The following is a 16,223-nucleotide window of genomic DNA, read 5'->3' as shown; positions in this document are numbered from 1 at the left end:
TGTGTTATAACTTGATAGGACATTTAGTAAATTTTTTATTTCTTAATGGTCTCTCATTATTGGCGAACTCAACATTTTTTATTTACTATTGAGTTCACAGCTTTTTAAATAAAAAGTGGTGAACTCGATACTGGTAAAACCTACCCTTTTTTTTCGACTAAAATACATGAAAAAATCGACTAAAAACTTGAGATAATGACTTGTTTAGATGATTTCAATCCTAAAGAACCATTCTTGATTGATTTTCATCTAAAAACTAATAAAAGAAGTGAAAAAAATCCTAATTTTTTACATGCATCTTCACAAAATTTTAAAAAAAAATCTTTGAAAATGACTTCTTCCTTCTTAAATCCTTTTTAACGAAATGGAGTCTGCAAAACTTAATTGAGATGCCAAAAATCCAATTTTTTTCTTATGAAAACGATGAATTCGAACAATTAAGGCATTCAATCGTGATAAATGTGGGAGATGAGGTCTAGCGACTCTTAGAAAATAAAATTTTATTGAATGGACTATTAAGAGACCATTTAAAATTTAGGGACTATTTAGAGGGAAAAAAAAGTTCATTCGAAAGGGTTCTTTAAGTAAATTTTCCATTAAATTATCAATTACACTAATTTTTAATGTTTAGATCAACCAGTAGAAGTCCGGAGTAGGTCTCCAAGAGCAATTCCAACACACAACCTATCTCACTACCCATCCATTTTAAACTGTTATTTTGGGTCGTGAAATTCAAAATAGGGGTATCCAACACACGATCAATCCCACTACCCATTTTGGGTCGTGGGATTTTCCCAATCCAAAATGGGTAGCTACATACAACTTCTCCATTTTTTTAGGGAAAAAAATCAGATAGTTACATAAAAAATATTACAATTTTAGACGTTTAAAATTTGGTTTGAACTAAAAAAAATATTCAAATATTGTTGGATAGCGAATTCACCATTTTTGTCCAACAAAATTAGATTTTTTGCATTCCACTTGAGTTTCAGAGACTACATTCTAACACAAAGGATTTAAGAAGAAAGAAGAAGCTATTTTCAAACATTTTGAAGACGTGGCCAACAAATTGCACACCATTCATTACCAATTGCACTCCATCACTTAAAAGTTCCCTTTACACTCCATTTAAATGATTAGACTCCAAAATAACTTTAAAAAGAATTGCACTCCTTTTTATTAAAAAATTTTCTGTTCTTCCTCAATTATGTCTAAAGAATTTATTGCTAGTTCAATAATTTTTGCAAGAAATATATTTTTTTTGTTTCGGAATCATATTTATAAAGTTACGTTTTCTTGAAATACATAGGTTCAGATTAAATTTTAAACGGAGATTAGAAAATTAGTGCTTTAATTAAATTGGAGACAAAGAGACACGAACAAAATCAATCACAAAACACAATCAAAGTAGAGCACAAGCAAAGGATAAAAAAAAACTTAAACCCTATAAAAGATTATGTATTTGAGTGCAAGCAATAGGTTAAAATAGAGGTCATAAAAATACAAAAAAACATATATGATTTTTTAAGGTCAATGGGCAACCAACCGTTAGTGGTGTGCAACTAATTGGTCCCTTTGAAGATGTATGTAAAAAAGTAAGGGTCTTTTCAAACTTTTGTATTTCATTTTTGGATGAAGATTGATAATGATGGTTCTTTTGGATTGAAGTTATCTAGCCAAGTCATTATGTCAAGTTTTCAATCGATATTTCCATTTATTTTAGTTGAAAAAACTCAAAAAACGAAAACGGGTAGACTTTACTAGCGCCGAGCTCACCACTTCTTTTATTATCGAGTTTAACATCTTCTAATAGTTGTTGAATTCAACAAAAAAAAATGTTGAACTCAACAATAAAAAGCTGGGAATTCGACAATAAATAAGGTGAGCTCAACATTGTATACAAATTTTGGGATCTCAACTTTATGATTCATTTTTTGTTATAAATCGTCAAAATAAATCAAAAAACACATCTAAATATTCAAAATTAGAAGTATATCATTTTCATTCGTCATTCATGATCAAAACTTGTCGAAAATGATTGCAATCTCCATTAGAAAACCTAAATATATGAAGAAGATGAGAAAAATGGCAGTTTGAGTATTTCAAGAATATTGTCAGGTGAGATAAAGTTGAGGGGCCATTCAAAAATAAAGAGTTTATTAAATGGACTATCAAGTTACCATCCAAAACTTAGAGACCATTCAGAAAGAAATCCCTCTACTAGGATTTCCTATATTTGACGTCTTGAAAGGCAAAATCATATTCCAATGGTTCGGTCTATTTACAATTTTGCACACTCCAAAATGGCCAATGGCACCCACTTAAGTGACTTTTCTTATAAGTAAAAAAGGTAAATTACCATTTTCCCTTTTAGTTTTACTCATTGCACACATCATAACCTGATAGAGATAAGGTGGATGCATTATAATAATGTGCACAAGATACACTATATCAATCACCACATATCTTGCAAATCTTAGATTTGTATCAATTATGATCAATTAGATATATTTTATTGGATTGATTGATTATCTTTTCATATTCTTAAATATTTTGGATCTATATAAATCCAATGAGATATGTAATCATCATTTAAGAATTATCAATAAAATCATTTTACTACATGATGTCAGAGCTCAAGCTTCTCTGAGCACATCAATCTTGGAGTGTCGTTTTTTGGCGATGACGCTATTGCCATCGCTGAACCCAAATCATTTTGTTTCTTTTATTAATATTTAGCTTCTTTTTTTCAATAAAAAATCCCACATTTCTCTATGTTTTTACAATTCTCCCTACTTTACAAGTTAATGCCTCACAATCTCGATTTTCATTTTATCTAAAAAAAATATGAAAAAATTAGAGCATGAAAATGTCGTTATACAGACAATACATCAAAGAAATGTTACAAAACCAAATAGCAAAGAAGAGAACAATACATAAAGCAAAACAAAAACTAAATCAAACAAATAAAACACTCAACTACTCATTTGTATACCATGAAACCCCAATTGAAAACCAACTTGTCAGAGATATCCCCTTAAACTCGATGGACCATTGAAACTTCTAGAGTTTAATGTTGATCAAAATACTATGAGTGACCTTTTCTCTACCTTCAAACTCTTTGGCATTTCTTTCCTTCCAAATCCCCACCCACCCAATCTCAAATGAAAGTCATAGAGAAATAAATCTAAATGGAACCTTTTTAGACAATATTACTTTAAAGGGATATTAGCTAAAGCAATTGAGGCGTCATCACTAAATCCTAGAAGAGGCTAAGAGTACATATAATTCAAGAAATAATGAAAAACACAAATTGTGCTTCTACAATGATCTATAACACCCTAGTTTGAGTTTTGATGTCCAAGAAGCACAGAATTAAACCATTTAACATTAACCAATTGAGAAATCTTGCGAAAAATCTTACAATCATGAAAGCACTAATTGCTAAAATTTATGGATATTAGCTAAGCAATCAAGAAGTCTTCACTAAATCCTAAAAGAGGCTAGGAGTAATTCAAGAAATAATGAGAAACACAATTTTTGATTCTATGATGATCTATTACACCAAAAAAATATATATATTTGTAACTTATGATCCACAACCTGATTTCTAAAAAAGATGAATTTTAGTAGAAAGCTCTTGACGATGTCATCCCGTTGATCACCATTATTTACACATCCAGGCACACAAGATATACATTTAATGACCAATGCAAGTTTATCACCTTGCTTCTTATTGAATGAACAAACAAAAGAATACAAAGTTCTGACAAAAGAATATAGAGACTTTCATTTACAAGTGAACTGAAGAAGAACAAACATTTTTCAAGATAGAAAATAAGCTTGGAGATCATGTACAAAAGAATACAAAGACTCTGATGAATGAACTGTGGTACTATCTTCACAGATATTGGCATATCCATTATTTCATGAGCATTGACAGTGATCTATTATCGCTGTACATCAAAGTAACTGAAAAACCATCAGCCAAAAAAATTCAATATTCTAAACAATCTAGGAGACCCATATAATTTCTGTAGACCGTCCCAAAATGAAGGCATGTATTTCAAACCAACTAGTGACTGTGTAGAGAATGGCAGACATCCCGCTCCAATTAAAAGAGCCACCTTGAACATATTCTTGTTGTTTCTTCACCAAACCAGAGAACAACGGAACAAAAGAAACACCAAAATGATTCCCCACTTTCCTGAGGCTTGAGTTAGACCCAATGACAATGCCTATATCAGCTTCAAGCAAGCAAAGTAAGTCACTCACCGAGTCTCCAATGTATACAGATAAGGTCGTGCCATCATTCTTCACAATGTTCTTAAGAAGTTGAACCTTGTCTATAGGTGTCTTCAGAATTGTAACAATTTCACCAGTAGAAATGGATTTTTTGTAAGTGAACTCGTTCGTGTGTAGACTCAAACGATCTAAACCTCCTGCTAAGATGAGAAATAAATTTCTACTTACTGATTACTACAAACAAATGAAACACATATGAAGGCTAAATCATGAGACTTCTAGAAAAATGATCAGTGAAACACCTTTTATAGTGAGAAAAACCGTTTTGCTTAAGAATGTTTTTATCTGATGAAACCATAGGCAATCCAAACAGGCCCTAAATCTCAGAGGAACAGACAATGAATTCAAGAAACCATCATTAACTAATTAAATTCTAACACAAATAGTGAAAATGTTCAATTTTTGGAAAAGCTGTGCTACATTACAAAGCAACTATTTACACAAATAGTGAAGGCTAACCTGATGAAAAAACTGATCTAACGAAATCTCCACACCAAAAATTTGAAAGTATATGGACATCTGCATTGTTTACAATCTTCTTAAAGAAGTCTATGCACCCATCTTGGAGCTTGAAACTTTTACCAGCTTCTTTTATAACTTCCAGATTTAAACCCTTCAGTACACCAGACTCAAACACTCTTGAATTTGCTTGTTTCTTGAACTCCGAATATTGCTCAAGTGCTAGGTATAGACCATCATAGCTAAAATTTTCTACTGCAAAAGCATTAGGTAGGAAGAATAAATACGGGATTTCAGTAAGTGATTAATTGCCCATGTCAGAGAAAAAAAAACTAATTGCATCTCTAAACCATAGAAATGTATGGACTGAATCTCAACTAAGAAATGAGCCTAATAGCCTTTTTACCTTTCTTCCAAGACACCATTCTGTAGATGCATTGCTCATACCCTTCGGTATACTGTGTTGTAAGAACATCCCATATATTATTTAGATCAGTTTTTGTTAAAGCGGCAGAGGATTCAGAAGTAGTGCATGTCATATCAAAATCAGAAAATATGATGAGATGACGCCCCTCAAGGTTACGCCTTCCACATAAAGGGACTACAGTTTCCTGAGGAATCGTTAGAGAAGAAAAAACATGCATCTCAAGGATCATAGCTTGATGGTAAATCTTTTCTAGGTATTCAAACTCTTCCTGTGTCAAAGAGCTACTTAGTTGATCAAGCAAGTTCTCAGTTTGACGAGTTGCCTCCTGTATTCATTCAGAAAGAAAATGATAAGTGAGACATTTGTGCAAATGAAGCTAATATATGCAAATAAAATACAAATGTGTGCCTGCATGTGAATCAGTTTAAATGACAAACCTCAAAACTTTGAGAGGAATAATGATCCCTCCATTTCTGGCAGAAACAAATTCTTTCATTAAGATCCAGAAGTACCCAGATGAGCTCTTTACTTAACAAATTATGGAGCTTCAAGCGAGGCATCACAGAACCTATTGTGTAAGCAACAATTTTCATCTTTTCATCAAGAGGTGCAGTAACAATCGCGGAAGCTGTTGCTAATAAGAAATGTGTGCACCTCTTTACTTCTGAGTTGGAACACTTCTCATGCCCCATATTAGAACCACATTCCTGCAAATTCAATAGGACCATATGAAATTTGGGTTCATCTAAGACTACTTCCAATCTCTTTAATTTTTAATCATTAAAGTTTCTGTAAATTTCCTTTGCAGTTAATTCATGAAACCCTCATGTAATAAAAATGGGAAAGTAGTCTTGAGAGTGACAAGAAATGCTCTCTATCATTCTCTCCTCTTAAACTGCTTCGAATGCAGATGTATTTTGTTGATGTGAAACCCAAATATCACTGCTAAATCCTCACCCAAATTATTCAAATAGAAGGTTTGAACAATTTGGTCAGATCTCAAAAAAAGATGAAGATAAGAGAATGAAAATGTCATTATAGGGACAATGCATCATCGAAATGTTAGAAAACCAAACTGCAAAGAAGAGACCAATGCGTCTCGGAGGTTCAGAAATTCAAGAAATTGAGACGTTAGCCTTTTCTTTACCTTCAAACACACCGGCATTTCTTTACCTTTTCATTAAGCAATTGAGACGTCATCTCTAAAGAGGCTAAGAGTACATATAATTCAAGAAATAAACCATTTAACACAACCAATTGAGAAATCTTGCAACAAAAAAAAAAAAAAATCTTACAACTAAGAAAGAATTAATCTCTAAAATTTATGGATATTAACTAAGCAATCAAGAAGTCTCCTGTAAATCCTAAAGGAAGCTAGGAGTAATCCAAGAAATAATGAGAACCACAATTTGCAATTCTACGATGATTTATAACACAAAAAAATCTTAATTTGCATTCGGATGCTCAAGAACCACTAACACAATTGAGAAATACTGCGAGAAATCTTACAATTAAAAAAGAATTGTATATGTTGCGCATGGTCTCCTTAACAACATTCCCCGCTAATCGAATCATATTTCTGTCATCTCTACTAACAGTCCATCTTTCCAGAATCTCAAACCTATAGAAAAGAGAGAGAGAGAGAGAGAGAGAGAATGAAACCAAACAACTTATGATCAAAAGAACTCTATATCATCCAAACCAAGACAATTTTAACTTGAAAGAAATGTGAGAAAAACTCACGCAGTCTGAATAGCTGTGATGAAAAACTGATCTTGGTCGGCGTAATTGCAGAATGTCTTCAAATCCAAAGTTCCGGAAGCTAAACAAATCATGAAAGGGGTGTACTTGGCAAACGCAGATTCGTTATTGAATTTGTCCCAGAGTCTCATGGCGACACCTTGTTCTTTGGGTTCCTGTACCATAGGTTCCATTGCAACTGTAGATTTCGATTCCATGGTTTCTTGTTCCAATCAAGAAATTCTGCAGAGGAGAGAGAGAGAGAGTAACAGAAGAATATAAGAAAGAAATAACAGAACAATGTCACAAAGAAAGATTTCGCGCGGAAAGTTGTTTGATTTCTTTCAAACATAAAAACTTCGTAATTTTGAAACACCCCTATGGTTTTGGTAAAAACTAGAGATACTCCCTGAGTTTTCAAATTTATTGTAATGGGACACTTATTGACTTTTTCTACTATGAGAGTCTAGATATCTTGACCATCTAATTTTACTACCAAAAATTATATTCTTCTATTTAATTTTATCCAAAATCATATTTTATGTTTGGGGCGGGCTATGTACACCCCACTTTTTTGCTGTATAAAGCTACTTAAAAGTTAAATGTCAATAATGTATAAGCGCATAAATACCATTTTGAGTTTTATTATGTTTTACTGCACACACCCAACAAACATAACTTTTCCCTCCTATCGAAAAATCCTATTAAAGTTCAATCGAATCTGAATTTTTTTTTTTTTTACCATTATTTGATATAATTAAGTATTTTGATAAATGGAAGTGAGTTTTTATCATCTTTTGTTCTTGAAATTTTTTTAATCGTTTTGCAAATGAACCATTAAAAATCGATTTTATCTTTTATTGTTTGCATCAATTTTGTTTTTTTTTTTTTTTTTCCAAAATTCCCAGTATGTTCGATAAGTCAAGACTAAACTAATCAACAATATTTCAGTAGGAACATACCAAACACATTTTTTCACATGAGATCCCCATGTAAAGAACTGTTTGGTGTGTTTCTACCGTATGATACCGTATTTTTTGAGTATGTTTCTATCGAATTTATCATTTTAGATTGGTAGTTAGATACTGAACAGATCTTTCCACGGGATCCCATTTGAAAAACGTTTGGTATGTATCTACCAAAAATTATTGAAACATTTAGTAGGTTACTATTAAGTTTTAAAATAAATTGGTGGGTGTAACTAGCCAACAAGTTTTTGCTACAATGGGTGTATATAGTGCGCCCTTATGTTATTTCAAGTGTTTCACACCCATTTTAATTATTTGTTTCATACCCATTTTAATTATTTCATTCCTTTGCATGTTGTGAGTGCCAAGGATTTGTATGGTCAACTTTTGTTCCTAGGGCCTTATAAAATCGATATTCTTTTTTAAATTCTTTTTCTAATGAGAAAATTGCTTACTAGTTGGATTTGGAGTTGGCCCTATTCATTGAGAGTGAAGGTGTGAATGATCAATTAAAAATAGATTTGATTAAGAACACTTTTTCTAAGGACAAATAACTCTAATAAAAATTAAACCTCAATGGAAAACCAAATTTTCGGAGAGATTGCAAATTACTATCCATCAAAGTCTTGGAATTTAAAAAATGTTATTTCACGATTACTGAATAGCATTGCTTTTTATGCATATTAGCTATACAATTGAGACGTTTTCGACTCAAACAAGAAACACTGAACTACTCCTCCGAAATAACAATGAAAGTCCATAGTTTCGGGGAATGTCTGCTTATGCTCAATGACATTCTTGGACCATTGAAACATCATTACTTTTTAGGGGCATTAATGAAAAAATGTGGTCAGAGAGATTGCTAATTTTCCATTGAAGTCTTGAAATTTACAAAACACTTAGCTACCGCAACGCAATTGAGACTGAGACGTCTCCACTAAATCAAGTATTTAAACAAATAGAACTCTATGCAAAAACTGATCTAACAAAAGCTCCACACCAACAATTTGAAACTATATGGACACGTGCATTGTTGTTTACAATCTTCTTAAATAAGTCTATGCAACCATCTTGGAGCATGATTTAAACCCTTCAGTATTCTCCGAATGATTCTCAAGTGCTATACATAGCCCATCATAGTTAAACTCTTCTATTGAAAAACCATTAGGAAGAATAAATCCAAGATTTCAATAAGTGCCGAGATGATGAGCTCTTTACTTAAGAAATTATGGAGCTTCAAGCGAGGCATCATAGCACCTACTTGGTAAGCAGAAACTTTGAGTCGACCATTTGCAGATTTAGATTAAGAATGTAGACTCAATGTAGAATCGTTCTTGGTTTGGGTCCTATGTCTTATTTTGATGCAAATACCATAGGAGATCATTTGAACAAGTCTACTTTAATGCCAAATTATCGGTAATGATGCATTGTAACGAGTTCCAAAAATGACCCACTTGTAAGTGTGTGGGAAGCACGTAAGTATTTTTATCACTTGTGAGTTTGGATTCCATTACTTTTTAAAATGTCTTTATTAGTAATTTTAAGATTATTATAAGTGTTTCAATCGAATTAGGAATTTTACTATTTTAGAGAAGTTTTCTATTTCAGGTAAATTGTGGACTATAAATGGACCATTTGTAATAGTTTAGATGGAATTTTTTAATTAATTGAATCCAGATTAGAGATGATTTTTTCTCTTTTTTTTTTTCGCGTTCTTTTTCCAATTGCTTTGTATTTTGTATGTATCAACAGGTTTTTGATGCCCAATTGTCAGCTATTCTCTTGAGAATCAACGGATTAATTGGAAACCATTTTCAGATGCATGATTTCATATTTTCGCTGGAAACCATTTTCATGGCCAAAGCAATTTCCCCTTGGGCACAAAAATGTTTTCCCACCCCAACCCCCAGGAAAATGATTTCCCGCACCATAATGTTATTCTCACGACTACCCTCACCCTCAAAACTAAAGTCCAACTCTCCTTTTGATATTTTCTCAGGTGCAATCAAACAATAGAATTCATTTTCCCAAGGAATTGATATTCCCTGGCACACAATTTACATTTCATGACACTTCTTATTGAATCAATAAGCAAAAGAATACAATGTTCTGAAAAAGAATACAGGGACTTCGATGTACACATGAACTCAAGAAAAACAGACATTTTTTAAGATGGAAATTAAGTTTTGAGATAATATACAAAAGAATACAAGGATTTTCATGAATCAATTGTAGTACCATCTTCAACAGACGTGGGCACATCCCTTATTTCATGAGCATTGACGATTTATGTTGTTTGGAGGATAAAGAAAATGTGCACGAGGAAAGACACTGGAGCAGGATTGATTTTCATGAACTTAACTGAAAAACTATGACGATTTAGGCTGTCCCAAAATGAAGGCATGTATTTCGGCCCAATTAGAGACAGTGTAGAGAATGCCAGAGAGCCCCTTCCAATTAAAAGAGTGGCCTTCAACATGTTCACGTTGTTTCTTCACCAAACCAGAGAACAACGGAACAAAAGAAACACCAAACTGATTCCCCATTTTCCTGATGTTTGAGTTCGACCCAATCACAATGCCAACATCAGCTTCGAGCAGGCAAAGCAAGTCACTCACAGAGTCTCCGATGTATACAGATAAGTACGTGTCACCTTTCTTTACAATGCTCTTGAAAACTTGAACCTTGTCTTTAGGAGATTCCACATTCGTAATAATTCCACCAGTAGAGATGGATTCTTTGTAAGTGAACTCGTTCGCATGTACACTCAAACAATCTAAACCAACTGCTGAACAAAACCAGTATAGTAGTGTTTAAGATACTATCTATTGAATGCAATAGAAAGAATAACAGGAAGGATGTGTGCTGCCAGAGCAAGCATAATTATGCTACATAGCACTATAAAGATGCAATGCGAGAATCAGTGTAGTATTTTTATAAGAAAACTTTTTTAGCCTAAACAGGTCCTTTGAAAAAATTTATTTCCAGAAAAAAGATCAGCCAAACAAATGTTATCCAAATGAGCCTTAAAACTCAGAGAATCAGAGAAGTATTCTCAAAAGAAACACAATCACAACCAATCCAAGAACACACCATTAACTAAATGACTTAATTTTTTTTTTTTAATATCAGAAGTTAGCATAATTTACATAAAGCAGCAAATCAGATTGTCACAATCTTAATTAATGAACACAAATAGCTTGGAAATATATCCTAATTAAAAATGCTATGAGAACATCAAGGGAACTAATGAGAGTACCTGATGAAAAAGCTGATCTAATGAGATCCCCACACCAACATTCTGAAAGCATATGGACATCTGCCTTGTTTACAATCCTCTGAAAGAAATCTATGCAACCATCTTGGAGCTTTAAATGTTCACCAGCTCGTCTTATATCTTCTAGACTTAAACCACTCAGAAACTTCGACCCAATCACTCCTGAATTCACTATTGTCTCAACACTTGAAAATTGTTCTAATGTTTTGCTTAGGCCCTCATAGTTAAATCCCTTGACTGAAAAAATCATTGAGAAGAATAAATAAGGCCTCTCAGTAAGATATTTCCCATTTCAGAGGGAAAAAAACAACTATTAAAATCTTTACCTTTCTCACCAGACAATATTTTGTCAATCCAATTCTCATACTCTCTTTTATACCATTCCCTAAGAGTATCCCATTTCTTATCAATACATATTATCATCTCTGCTAAAGTATCAGAGGATCCAACAGTAGTGCAAGTAAAATCAAAATCAGAAAATATAAGGAGACGACGCCCCTCAAGGTTAGGCTTTCCAGATAAGGGGACTACAGTTTCCTGAGTAATCTTTTGAGCAGAAAGAGCATTCATCTCAAATTGCATAGCTTGATGGTAAGTCTTTTCCAGGACTTCAAGCTCTTTCTGTGTAAAAGAGATACTTAGTTGATCAAGTAAGTTCTCAGTTTGAAGAGTTGCTACCTGTAGTTATTCAGAAAGAAAATGAGAAGTGAGACATTTGAGCAAATGAAGCCAATGTGTGCCTGTGTGTGATCAGCAAGTGAATCGGTTTAAACGTGAAATACAAAGAATAAAAAATAAAATTTTTTTTAAAAAGGATCAATGCCTAATAATAAAAAAAACCTCAAAACTTTCAGAGGAATAATTATTAATCCATTTCTGGCAGAGTTGATTTCTTTCATTAGGATCCAGAATTTCCCAGATGAGCTCTTTACTTAAGCAAATATGGAGCTTCAAGCAAGGCGTCATAGCACCTATTGTATAAGCAGCAGCTTTCATCTTTTCAGAAGGAGACGCATCATCATTCGGGGAAGCTGTTTCTAACAAGAAATTCTTGCAGTTATCTACTTCTGAGTCGGAAATATCAAAACTAAATCCCTGCAAATTCAATTCTTTTCAGAATATTTATAACTGTAAGATGATCTCTCACACATATACATGATGAATGAAGAAAAGAAAAAGTTTAATTCTAATTGTACTTCTATTAATGAAGCAAAGCTAACATGCTTTGTTTTTGGCATTTCTTTCCTTCCAAATCCCCCCAACAAATATCAAATGGAAGTAATACAGAAATAAATCTAAATGGAACTTTTTAAGATGATATTACTTTGTTTTGACGTCCAATTAAACCATTTAAGATAAAACCAATTGAGGAATCTTACAATTACTAAAGAACTGCATATGCTGAGCATTGTTGTCCTACTCTATTTAATCACTAAATTTATGGATCGTAGCTAAGAAATCAAGATGTCTTGCACTAAATCCTAAAAGAGGCTAGGAGTAATTCGAGAAATAATGAGAAACACAATTTGCGATTTGCCAATGATTTATAGCACCAAAAAACAAATATTAATTTGGGATTTGATGTCCAAGAACCACTAAATCAAACCATTTAACATAACCCAATTGAGAAATCTTGCAAGAAATCTTACATTACGAAAGAATTGTGTATGCTGAGCATTGCTGTCCTAACACTATTTAATCACTAAATTTGTGGATATTAGCTTAGCAATCAACAAATCTTCATTAAATCCTAAAAGAGGCTACAAGTAATTCAAGAAATAGCGAGAAACATAATTTGCGATTCAACAATGATTTATAACACCAAGAACCATAGAATCAAACCATTTAACATAACCCAATTGAGAAATCTTGCAAGAAATCTTACAGTTACAAAAGAATTGTGTATATTGACCATCATGGACTGAACACTATTCCTCAATGCCCCAAATCCAATCGCATATATGCCATCTTTACCAATCCATTCTTCGACCGTCTCCAACCTATAAAGAAAATAGAGAAAATTTGAGAAATTGAAATCAAACAAATATTAAAAGAAGAAAAATACTAAATCATCCAAAGCAAGACAAATTGAACTTGAGAGAAAATTTGAGAAAAAACTCACACTTCTGGAAAAGCTTCGATGAAAGAGGCATCTTGGACTTCGTAATTGCAGAAGGTATAATAATCCAAATCTCCTGAAGCAAGACAAATCATGAAAGGGGTGTACTTGGAGAACGCAGATTTGTTCTTGAATTTGTTCCAGAGTCGCACTGCGACACCTTGTTCTTGGGGTTCGTGTACGGTTGCTTCCATCACAACTGTTCACCAATCAAGAAAGTTGGAAGATCGAAAGCAGAGTTGCAGAAGAGAGAGAGAGAGAGAGAAAGTAACAGAAGAATATAAGAAAGAAATAACAGAACAATGTTACAAAGAAAGATTTCGCGCGGAAAGTTGTTTGATTTCTTTCAAACATAAAAGCTCTGTAATTTTGAAATGCCCCTCTGGTTTTGGTAAAAACTAGAGATACTCCCTGGGTTTTCAAATTTATTGCAATGGTACACTTATTGACTTTGGTATACTATGAAAGACTGATAGAATGACCAAAAATATCGTCATCTTTTACCTCTTGTCGAAAAAAAAATAAGTTGATGAATTTGAAACAATAAGTTGGTTTTGGGTTTTTTGGTAGATTTTTTTGCGAGCAAGCTGAACGAATCTTATTCTTCCATGTTCCGAGTGCCAAGGATGGATTTGAAATCGTTATTCTTTTTTAAGGCATCCGATTCTCCCCCACATTTTCCGTGATTACCCTTTTGAGAATTTAGATTAAGGACAAATAAGCTAAGCTAGAATCAACTTGGTTTTTCGCCTAGTAGAGCTAATGGAAGTCATGACTGTCTTTCATATAAAAGTGTTGAGTGCATATTTTCCTCCATTCTCGGGTGTGTCATACCCCACTTAAGCCCCGTGCCCTCTTATATATTCTAGTTATGAGTATCATTTTAAAGAACTCCACATCCCGATTTCTTAAAAAATGGATTTGGTAGAATGCTCTTGACGATTTCATCCCTTGAGCACCGTTATTTATACATGTCATGGCACACGATACACATATCATTGCCAATCAAGTGCCTCACTTTGCTATTTGTTGAATCAACAAGAAGTAGAATACAAATGTTCGGAGTACTATCTTGAGATCATATACAAAAGAATACAAGGACTCTGATGAATGAATTGTAGTAATATCTTCACATTATTCCACGAGCATTGACGATGATTATCTATTGTGTTCGGAGTTCTAACAGTTGAAAGAATATCAAAACACAAAAAGACCAACTAGTGACTGAAAAACCATGTATCAGCCAAAGAATTCAACATATTCTTGTGTGGAAGATCCATATAATCTTGTGTAGAGAATGCCAGACATCCCGCTCCAATTAAAAGAGTCCATGGTTTCTTGCTCCAATCAAGAAAATCGAAAGTAGAATTGCAGAATTGCAGAAGAGAGAGAGTTATAACAGAACAAGAGATACTGGTAGTAACAGAAGAACATATGAGAGAAATAACAGAACAATTTCGCAAAGAAAGATTTGGCGCCGAAAGTAGTTTGCTTTCAATCATAAAATTGTGTAATTTTGAGGTACCCCTCCTTATTTTGGTAAAAACTAGACATACTCCCTGGCTTTTCAAACTTATGGGAATGGGACACTTATTGACTTTGGTCTTCTATGAGAGAATAATAAAATGACCAAAATATCATCATCTTTAATCTCTTGTCAATAGATTTTAAGTGTGTCAATATGTACCCAATACCTGATATATTTTTACCAATAAGTTGGCTTTGACTTTGGTCTCCATCGAGTATTCATTGTATTGGCATATTTTCGTTGGAAACCATTTTCAAGGCCAAAGCAATTTCCCCTTGGGGTGCAAAAATGTTTTCCCACCCCACTCCCTGGAAAATAATTTCCCACACCATAATGTTATTCTCACGACTACCCTCACTCTTAAAACAAAAATCCAAATCTCCTTTTGACATTTTCTCAGGTGCAATCAAACAATAGAAGTCATTTTCCCAAGGAATTAATATTCCCTTGAAAATGAATTCCTTGCAATCAATATCGTCACTTGGAAGAGAGTCTCTTAAAATTTTCAAAATTTGTAACTTTTAATCCACATCACGATTTCTTAAGAAAAATGGATTTCTTAGAAAGCTCTTGCCAATACCATCCCATCGAGCACTGCTATTTATATTTCATGACCAATTCAAGTGCCACACCTCACTTCTTATTGAATCAATAAGCAAAATCTAACAAAGTTTTACTTTTGTTCTCTTAGAAATTTTGACGAACTCTACACTTTCTTCAAGATCTTTCGATTGAGCTAAAATGGGAGTTAACCCTTAAATTCACAGGACCTTGAAAAGGAATAAAGAAGGGATTGCACATGGAAAATGGTATTCCCTAGAAACACAATTACCCCAAATTTTCATTGGAAACCATTTTCATGGCCAAAGTGATTTCTCATAGGTGGGAAGATGTTTTTCCCATCCCAAATTTCTATTCTCACAACTACCCACACCATCAAATGGAAAAATTCATTTTCCCAAGGAGTTTATATTACCTTGGAAACAAATTCTTTTCAAAAGCTAACAACTTTTGATCCTCATCTTGATTTCCTAAAAAAAATTGGATTTATTACTAGAAAGAACTTACCCATATCATCCCATCGAGCGACGATTTACATTTCATGACCAATTCAAGTGCCACACCTCACTTCTTATTGAATCAACAAGGCAAAGAATACAAAGTTCTGACAAAGAATACAAAGACTTTCATGTACAAGTGAACTTGAGAAAGAACCAACATTTATCAAGATAGAAAATAAGCATTAGATCACATTCTCTATAGCATCTGATTTTAGCTAAAGTAAATTTACTCTGGCTGCCTCATTGACTATTATTAAATTAGAATATTTAATGTCCTTGTACATAATTTACAAGTTGATTCTCCTTGTACGCGGAAAATATTTTCCCTCCTGAAGTAAT

General features: G+C 33.2%; 2 protein-coding genes across 2 annotated transcripts; both read right to left on the bottom strand.

Annotated features, from left to right (window-relative positions):
* Positions 1-4,014: 4,014 nt before the first annotated feature.
* On the bottom strand, positions 4,015-6,391 carry LOC147391973 (bifunctional TH2 protein, mitochondrial-like). Its single transcript, XM_086459126.1, has 5 exons — positions 6,365-6,391; positions 5,629-5,898; positions 5,171-5,516; positions 4,765-5,019; positions 4,015-4,442 (listed from the first exon to the last, which is right to left on the bottom strand). Exons 1-5 carry the CDS (start codon positions 6,389-6,391, stop codon positions 4,015-4,017), a joined length of 1,326 nt encoding a protein of 441 aa, XP_086315252.1.
* A 3,877-nt stretch (positions 6,392-10,268) lies between these two features.
* LOC147391972 (bifunctional TH2 protein, mitochondrial-like) lies at positions 10,269-13,489 on the bottom strand. Its single transcript, XM_086459125.1, has 6 exons — positions 13,299-13,489; positions 13,062-13,176; positions 12,017-12,271; positions 11,503-11,854; positions 11,159-11,413; positions 10,269-10,687 (listed from the first exon to the last, which is right to left on the bottom strand). The coding sequence occupies exons 1-6, from the start codon at positions 13,487-13,489 to the stop codon at positions 10,269-10,271; spliced, it is 1,587 nt and encodes a 528-aa protein (XP_086315251.1).
* Between the last annotated feature and the right edge of the window lie 2,734 nt (positions 13,490-16,223).

This window comes from Akebia trifoliata, chromosome 11, assembly GCF_017979445.1.
Source record: "Akebia trifoliata isolate Shusen 1 chromosome 11, ASM1797944v1, whole genome shotgun sequence".
NCBI lineage: Eukaryota > Viridiplantae > Streptophyta > Magnoliopsida > Ranunculales > Lardizabalaceae > Akebia > Akebia trifoliata.
Note: the sequence above shows the minus strand (reverse complement) of the source record. Positions and strands in the feature narration are given on the sequence as shown.